This window comes from Phaethon aethereus, assembly GCF_964289735.1.
Source record: "Phaethon aethereus genome assembly, chromosome: 1".
Lineage (NCBI taxonomy): Eukaryota > Metazoa > Chordata > Aves > Phaethontiformes > Phaethontidae > Phaethon > Phaethon aethereus.
Window position 1 is genome coordinate 187,177,460 of NC_138575.1, and position 9,232 is coordinate 187,186,691.

Genomic DNA, 9,232 nt, shown 5'->3' on the forward strand with positions numbered 1-9,232 from the left:
ACGCCGCACTCCGGCCGGTCTGCTGCCCGTCCCGTCAGAGAGCCGCCCGCGGAACTCCCGCGGGCAGGAGGAGAGCTGCGCGCAGGCTTTTCCTACGGAAACCAGGCGCCCGGGGAGCTTTTCGTCGGCGGCAGAGCGCTGCCCCCCTCCCCGCGCTGAGGCGCCATTTAAATCCCATTTCAATAAGCCGGCGCTGCGGGCAGCCCCCCGTTCGCGTGCCGCCCCGCGCAACGCCCCGCGCAGCGCCCGCACAGCGCCCCGGGGGGTACCCGGTAGCCTGGGGTGCCGCACCGCCTCGTCTGCCGTTATCGCCCGTTTCCAAAGGAACCCGGCGCAGTGTGGGGGGACCCCGACCTGTGCGTGTGTGTGCGTGTGCGTGCGTGTGCGTGTCCCTCTTCCTCGAACAAGGCATCTCCCGAGTTCTGTGACACGTGGAAAGAGGGAAGGAGGAAAGGGAGGGAGGGAGGGAGGGGAGGAAGAGGGAAAGGGAGGAGGAAAGAAAGAGGGAGAGGAAAGATGAAAGCAAAGAGGGAGAAGAAGGAGGAAAGACAAGATGGGCAGGAGGGAGGGAGGGCAGGAAGGAAGGAAGGAAGGAAGGAAGGAAGGAAGGAAGGAGAGGGAAAAATGGAAAGGAGGAAGGAAAAGAGGGAAGGAAGAAGGAAAGGAGAGGGAAGAAGGGAAAGGAGGAAGGAAAAGAGGGAAGGAGAGAAGGAAAGGTGTGCAGTTTCCCAAAGAGCCGGACACCCATCAGGACCCCCAGCCTCCCTCCCCACTGGGTATCCTCCCGTGGGCCGGGGCCAGCAGCCGCCCTCCCTACGGCTGCCCAGGCACTGTGGGGCCGGGAGGCTGCACCGGGCTCCGCGCGAGGCCTTGGTGCCTTGCGGGGCAGATGGTTTCGTTCCCCCCGGTTCGTGCCAGGTTTCAGCCTCATGCTGTTATTTTGTTCTTCTGGAACAAGACTGGTGTTGCTTCCCAGAGAGGCCCTATTAGGACAAAAAGAAAATCCTGTGAATAGGCATAACAGGGCACCAGGAGGGATAGGTCTTAAATGTATTTTAATATGAGCAGGGCATTGTGTGTAATTCAGCGCTCATCATCGTTTAGTCAAAGAGTTATGGCAGTGATTGGGAATGAATAGAGGGACATAATGGATACATGTGGCGTTTGCTCATTATATTCAACTTAGTCCAACTCCTCTGTGGAAACTGTTCAACTTTCTCTCCCTTTAGCCTGTCATAGTGAAATAATACAGACATTGGTTCCTCGAATGGGATAGCCTGCCATGCTATTATATTTCTACAGCTAACGAGGGCTTCATAAGCCTTTGATACAGGCTGATCTTTGAAACCTTTCCAAATCTCCTCAAGCTTATGCTAAATCCTATTTGGAACTTTTTTTTTCCTTTCTTTTTTTTTTTTTTTTTTTTTTTTCCCCTTCGCCTGCTAGTGCCCCAGGCTTAAGAAACCCGGGCGGTGACATGCATACTAAAGCATGCGGGGACACCTCCTGAAAGGCGACTTACGGTGCTGATCACAGGCTCTCACGCGAGTTACACACCACGCCGGGCGCGCAGCTGAATGCCGCCAGCCCCTCCCTCCCCGCACCCCGCTAATCCGCGCCCACGCACCCACCCGCGACACGCCATGACACGGCATGCCACGACACACGGCACCTGTCCGACTTGTGGCACGCAATTAACAAACCCCGTCGCGCATTTTACTCCACGCTCCCCTCCGCTGCCGCGCCGCCGGAGAGAGAAAAAACGGAAGGGTGAGGAAAGAAAGGGAAAAAAAAAAAAAAGAAGGAGAAGGGGAAAAAAAATAAAGGAAGAGAAGGGGGGGGGAGGAATAAAGCCGGGGGGGGAGGAAAAAACCCCAAACCCCGGAGAGTTAAAGAAAACAAAGGCGGGCGCCCCGCGCCCCCACTCCCGCCGGCCGCCGGGGCCGCCCCGGTTGGGGGACAGCCGGGGGCCGCCCGCCCCCCGCCGTCTCCCATTGGCTCCGCCGCCCGCTCGTTTGCATACCGCCGTCTATTAAAGGCAGCGCGGAGGCGTGGAGGGGCGCAGGCGGCGGCGGACGGTGCGGGGAGGTGCGCTCCGGTACCGCGCAGCATCGCGCACACACTCCGGGTACCGCGCATCATCATCACCCCGATACTGCGCCGTCGGGCTGAGCCCCGCGCAAGTATCATGATCCCCCTGCGACTGCTGGCCGTCGCCTGCCTGCTGGCCCCGTCCCGCGGCAAGACGGTGAGATACCGCACCGACGAGGAAGGCGCGCCGGGCACGGTGATCGGTACGCTGGCCGACGAGATGCCGGTGAAGGCGCCGGGGGAGATGAGCTTCCGCCTGATGCGGCAGTTCAGCAACAGCTCGCTGGTGCGGGTGCGGGAGGAGGACGGGCAGCTGAGCATCGGTGAAGCGGGGCTGGACCGGGAGCGGCTGTGTGGGCAGGCCCCCCAGTGCGTCCTGGCCTTCGACGTGGTGAGCTGCTGGCGGGAGCGCTACCGCCTGGTGCACGTGGAGCTGGAGGTGCGTGACATCAACGACAACGCGCCACGTTTCCCCCACGCCCAGATGGCACTGGAGGTGTCGGAGAGTGCTGCGCCTGGCACCCGCCTCCCACTGGAGGTGGCCGTGGACGAGGACGTCGGCTCCAATTCCATCCAGAGCTTCCAGGTCTCCCTCAACAGCCACTTTGGAGTGGAGGCGCAGACGCGGGCGGATGGAGCACGCTGCGCCGACCTGGTGCTGCTCCAGGAGCTGGACCGCGAGCGCCAGCCCTCCTACACACTGGAGCTGGTGGCCAAGGATGGCGGCAGCCCAGCGCGCTCGGGCACGGCCACCGTGCACGTCCGTGTCCTCGACGCCAATGACAACAGTCCTGCCTTTGCCCAGGGCTCGGTCACAGTGGAGCTGCCCGAGGATGCGCCGCCTGGCTCCCTGCTGCTCGACCTGGACGCTGATGACCCTGATGAGGGCCCCAACGGTGAGGTGGTCTATGCCTTCAGCAGCCAGGTGCCCCCCGAGGCACGGCGGCTCTTCCGCCTCGACCCACGCTCGGGCCGCCTCACGCTGGAGGCTGCCGTGGACTATGAGCGCACCCGCACCTACGAGCTGGACGTGCGTGCCCAGGATCGTGGCGCCAGCCCCCGTGCCGCCACTTGCACCGTCATCGTGCGCCTCGCCGACGTCAACGACAACGCGCCCCGCATCAGCATCAGTGCCCTCCGTGGTGCCGCCAGTGCTTCCGGTGTGGCCTATGTCAGCGAGGCAGCTGCCAGCGAGAGCTTCGTGGCCCTCGTCAGTGCCTCAGACCGTGACTCAGGTGCCAACGGGCAGGTCCGCTGCAGCCTTCGCGGCCATGACCACTTCACCCTGCAGCGTGCCTACGAGGACAGCTACATGATCGTCACCACGGCAGCACTGGACCGTGAGCGCATCCCTGAGTACAACCTCACTGTGGTGGCCGAGGACCTGGGCTCACCACCCTTCAAGACCGTCCGCCAGTACACAGTGCGGGTGAGCGACGAGAATGACAACGCGCCACTCTTCGCCAAGCCCCTCTATGAGGTGGCAGTGCCAGAGAACAACCCCCCGGGTGCCTACATCACCACCGTGGTGGCCCGAGACCCTGATCTTGGCCACAATGGCAAGGTCACCTACCGGCTCCTGGAGACACAGGTCATGGGGGCCCCCATCTCCACCTACGTCTCCGTGGACCCTGCCACTGGGGCCATCTATGCTCTCAGGACATTCAACTATGAGATCCTCAAACAGTTGGACCTGAGGATCCAGGCCACTGATGGTGGCTCCCCACAGCTCTCCAGCAGCACCCTTGTCAAAGTGAGGATGGTGGACCAGAACGACAACCCTCCCGTCATCATCCACCCAGTGCTCACCAATGGGACGGTGGAAATTGGCGTGTCCAGCAAGACCTCCCGCGACTCCCTGGTGGCCCAGATCAAAGCTCGAGATGCAGATGATGGGGCCAATGCCGAGCTCACCTTTGCCTTCCTGGAAGAGCCCCAGCAGGACCTCTTCACCATCAACCCAAGTACTGGGGACATTGTGTTGAGGGGCGACCTCTCTGAAGAGCTGGGACAGCTGTTCAAGGTCATCCTCACGGTGACAGACAACGGCAGACCTCCCCTGGCCACGACCGCCACAGTCAACTTCCTGGTGACCGCCACTGCTCCTTCCAGTATCCAAGAGATAGCCAAGCCCAGCTCCTGGGAAGGAAAGGCTTTGCAGTGGGACATCCCTCTGATCGTGATCATTGTCCTGGCGGGCAGCTGCACCCTCCTCCTGGTGGCTATAATCACCATTGCCACCACCTGCAACCGGCGCAAGAAGGGGAACGAGATCAAAAACAACGCTTCCTTGAAGGAGCAGATAGACATCTCCCACCTGGAGAAGGGCCGACAGGAGGAGGGCAGCCAGAGAGGGAATGTGTTTGAGGTACGAACCTTTCCCAGCAAAACCTCTTTCACCAGCCCTGACCCTTCTCCAGCTGCCGAAGAGATCTCCACTGCTGAGAGCGGCAGTGACAGCGCTTGCCTCTACGAGGGTCAGAAGAGGCTCAGAGGACCGAGCAGTGAGGTAAGATCCTGTTGTGGGGAAGGGGGTCGGAGGATGGGGGTGGTCTTGGAGGATGTGAATCACAGAGATGTGGTTGATGATGTCTATTTACCCTTCACTACTTCCCCTCTCACCTCTCCTTTGATCCCCCCAACCCCACCCCAGCAGGGTTTCGCTGCAGCTCCGAGCTACGGCAAGGAGCCTGCTCCCCCCGTGGCCATTTGGAAGGGGCACTCATTCAACACCATCTCTGGCCGAGAGGCAGAGAAGTTCAGTGGCAAAGACAGCGGCAAAGGCGACAGCGATTTTAATGACAGCGACTCGGATATCAGCGGAGATGCCCTGAAGAAAGATCTCATCACGCATATGCAGAACGGTAAGGACTCAGCCCCTGCTACCGGCTGGCCCCTCCGGACAGACGGATGGGTGGACAGGGAGGTGGACGGGGGGACCTATCCCCGGGGCACAGTAATTAGGCAGGGCAGCTGGAGGGGGAAGCCTGACGCTGCGTGACTTAAACTGCCCGTCTCTTCGCAGCAAGCTGCTAGATGCTGGTTCCTCTCTGTGCTGAGTGCCCAGCACAAATTAGCAGATGCTGGGAGTACTGTAGGATTGGGTTTTTTCCCTCTCCGAAAAGCTTCCCTTAAGGTTAGGATTAGTGAGGAGTGTTCCTAGCAAAATGACATAACCTTCCCAAGCGTGTTTTTTCGTTGCGCCATAGAGCATCGCCTCCCGACTCCCACTGTCAGTGTATCAAATCATTCCGTGACCAGTAACTCTGGGGGTTAATGAATTATGTGGATTTACTCCTGCAGTAATGACGGGTTTCTCCTTCTCTCTCTCCCTTTAGGTCTCTGGGCATGTACGGCCGAGTGCAAGATCCTGGGCCACTCGGACCGCTGCTGGAGCCCCTCCTGCGGCCGAGCCAACCCTCACCCCTCTCCCCACCCTTCGGCACCCCTCTCCACCTTCTGCAAGAGCACGTCCTTGCCCAGGGATCCCCTTCGCAGGGACACCTTTTATCAAGCCCAGCTGCCCAAAACAGTGGGGCTTCAGAGCGTCTACGAGAAAGTGCTGCACAGGGACTTTGACCGGACGATCACGCTGCTCTCCCCGCTGCGTCCTGCACGGCTCCCCGACCTTCAGGAGATTGGGGTGCCCCTCTACCCAGCCCCCTCGACTAGATACCTGGGCCCCCAGACTGACACAGCCGAGAAAGTGTAGCCCAACACGCTCCCCGCCTGAGTACGCGTGTCCCTGCGCGCACACGACTAGGTCACTCCCGAGAGCCTTTAAGTTATTGACCAGATCCGGTGTTGTACGTGTAAATATGCAAGATGTGCCTTAAAAATGAAGTTGTTGGGAAAGATTTCCAATCACGTCAGTACTGTTTGATATTTGCAAACAAAAAAAAAATTGTTTGTAGTTAATGTAATTTTTATGAAATGTGCAGTATTTAAATTTTTTCTTCATGTTTTCTGCATTGGGTTGGTTTTTTTTTTGCTTTTGGTTCACCCATGGCCTGCCATTTTTTGTAGTGTTTTTAACCTGTACATTGTGTAATGTAATGTTTGTACATAATGAAAATTGGTTATATTTTTATATAATAAAAGCTTAAAAAATGGGAATTCTTGCCAAAGGAATTGTCTGAAAGACACAATAATAATTAATAATAATATCCTGAATATGTAGAACCTTGTAAGGGAAATTCCTCTTTCACAGTGTAATAATAACCTAAGCAACCCAGTGTACTGAGAAGTTTGCCTTGCCAAATGTGACTTGTATTTCTTGAGTCTGTGGTCGACTTAAAGTTAAATGTTATTTAATTGCCTTTGGTTCCTGTAATCTGTGTCACTGATAAACACTAATAAAGGTTTTGTGATGTGTCGGAGGGATCTGTTCATGGATTTCATGCTTCAGAGCACAGAGGTCTTTACAGGTCAGCAAAAGTATTTTGTGCAGAGAAACGCAGCGGGGAGGAGCATGAACAATGCTACTTTCAGTCTCGCTCATCCTTCACCTCCGGCAATACCTGAGCAGAGGTTTAGCTCTAGAGTTTCAAATGATGGGCTGGAGGGTGGGAGAGAGGGCTGCGTGGCCGTTGCTTTTCACCACCTGGTTTGAGCTCTTCCAGCCTCATCCTTCTCTGTTGGGAAGTGATGTAATTTTAGTGAAGCGAACGTAACTGCATCCATCAACCAAAGTGTTCATGCTTTGCAAATATCTTGGCATCAGCAGCCACTCGAGCACTTTGCTTTCTGAGCTGGCTGAGATGTTGAGTCGAGCTGCATAGATATGTGCTTAGATGTTTATCCCTTGTTAAGGCAGCCTTACTAAGGGACAGTAACTTGCATTTTTCTACATCTATTTATACACCAAGAGAAAGGATAGGTTTATATTTTGTGCATAAAACAAAGAAAGAATAGATGTTGATTATGTTGAGATTGTCTGTGCTACTGTGGTGGGTTGACCTTGGCTGGTCGCCAGGTGCCCACCAAGCTGCTCTATCACTCCCTGCCCCAGCAGGACAGCGAGGGGAGAAAATAAGATGGAAAAAAATACTCGTGGTTCAAAGTAAAGGCAGTTTAATAAAGCAAAAGCAAAGGTTGCACACAGAAACAAAGGCAAAAAAAAAGATTTATTCTCTACTTCCCATCAGCAGATGATGTCCAGCCACTTTGTGGGAAGCAGGGCTTCAGTACACATCGTGGTTGCCCCAGAAGACAAACATCGTAATAATGAATGCCCCCCCTTCCTCCTCCTTTCTCTTAGCTTTTATTGCTGAGCTGACGTCGTATGGTATGGAATATCCCTTTGGTCAGCTTGGGTCACCTGTCCTGGCTGTGTCCACTCCCAAGATCTTGACCATCCCCAGCCTACTGGTGAGAGACAGCCTTGATGCTGCGCAAGCACGGCTCAGCAGTAGCCAAAACACTGGTGTGTTACCAACACCTTTCTAGCTGCCAACACAAGGCACAGCACTATGAGGGCTGCTGTGGGGAAAATTAACTCCATCTCAGCCAGACCCAATACAGCTACGTACTTTGCCTCCTCCTAGAAATGACAAAGGCCTGAAAAAAAATCATATAGAGCTTTGAAATTTCCTCTTGTCAAGGTTTCAAGTTAAAAGCAGATCTCAAATCCCTCTGCTGAAATCAGGTATAGAATAGCATTGAATGAAACAAACTAAGCATGAGCATTTCTTCCTGTGTTCAAAGAAATGTTTATAACAGAGATAACCCTTATATTTGAGTTTTAATATTGGATTGAACTTTTACTAAAGGAAGAACTACTACTCACTTAGAATATATAGTTTTGCATTTTGTACAAATCAAGAATCCAGAAATTTGCACATGACAAAGCTTTTGGGTTTTATAGTGAATTCTTCAATTATATGTCTAATTAGCATGGTACATATATATATATAGAAGATGACTCGCAAAGAAAATATAAAGTCTTCTTAGACATAAACAAGGCCCTATTAGTCTTTGTGCCTGAAAATGTAACTAGAAAACAGCATCCTGCCCGCATCTCTCTCAAGCGACAAAAATTCTCTTTCCCTCCTGACTTCCAGCTTTATCAAGCCCACGTAGCAAGAGTGGCAGAGCCTGACCAAGTTTTCATGCACACACGGTCTGCGCTTTAACAGGGGCTTCATAAAAACTGCTGCGTGAAGATTTGTGGCAGGCAGAGAGCTTCAGAGACTGTACTTGGAGGTAATGGAAATCCTGCTGATGCAAGACTCAACTGGGAAGCAACGCCTGTGACGCAGATTTTACGGTCAAGGAAATAGGTGAGCGTCTCCAGTGATTCATCTAAACTTAGTAGTAAAAATCGTGAGGCATCTAATGAACTAAGAGGGTCGTCTTGGTTAAATTTAGGGCTGAAGCTGGGGCTGGAGGGCGGATACTGAGAGGCAAGGCTGGGAGCCTCCCTGCTGGCTAATCATCAGTGATGCAGAGCAGCAAGCCTGCACATGAGGTAATTAGTCGTAACTCTGAACACGGGGAGGGAGAAGCTCCCAGTCAAAAAAGCAGTCTCATAAGCTGGTTCTTTGTCATCTACTTTGAAAGCCTGGGGTACGTACTGCAAGACCTCCACAGCAGGTCCCCAGGCTCTCCTGTGGAAGGCTGGCAGGAGGTAACCACAGCCGAAGGGCCGTTCATTGTGTTGGGTTGAGGTGCTGAATTCACGCTGTTGCCTGCGACAGAGCCTGTGTGCTCAATGGGTCAATGCTCATCGCTGCCTAACCAGGAGTTTGGGCCATCCCAATGTGAGACCGTCTTGAAACTAGGGGAAAATAAAGTCACCTGTTCCCATTCTCAGAGCAGCTCTCAGCAGCAAGCAGCGACAGCCTCACTGGCATCTCAATCTGTCCAGTCTGGGGACCTACGTGCCACCAGTAAAATGTGGGATTCATCCACTCGGCATTTAAATCTGAGCCAGTTGCTTTGCAGGGCCTCTCTGGGTAGTGGAAAGATATGGACCTCTTCTGAGAGCTTCTCCTCTTGGCTTGGAGACAGGCAATGGGGACCACTCAGCTGAATCACTGAAGCTTCTGATCTCCCCTTTGCCTGCAAGAGCAGGGGGCAGCAGCTGGGACTCCTTTAACTTTTAGATGCCTAAAATTAGGTGACGAAAATCCCCAAGCTC

General features: G+C 54.4%; 1 protein-coding gene across 1 annotated transcript; it reads left to right on the plus strand.

Moving 5' to 3' along the window:
- Positions 1 to 995: 995 nt before the first annotated feature.
- PCDH8 (protocadherin 8) lies at positions 996 to 5,803 on the plus strand (the record flags this gene model as incomplete). Its single annotated transcript, XM_082010304.1, has 3 exons — positions 996 to 4,600; positions 4,745 to 4,955; positions 5,430 to 5,803. Exons 1-3 carry the CDS (start codon positions 2,189 to 2,191, stop codon positions 5,801 to 5,803), a joined length of 2,997 nt encoding a protein of 998 aa, XP_081866430.1. The 5' UTR covers positions 996 to 2,188.
- Between the last annotated feature and the right edge of the window lie 3,429 nt (positions 5,804 to 9,232).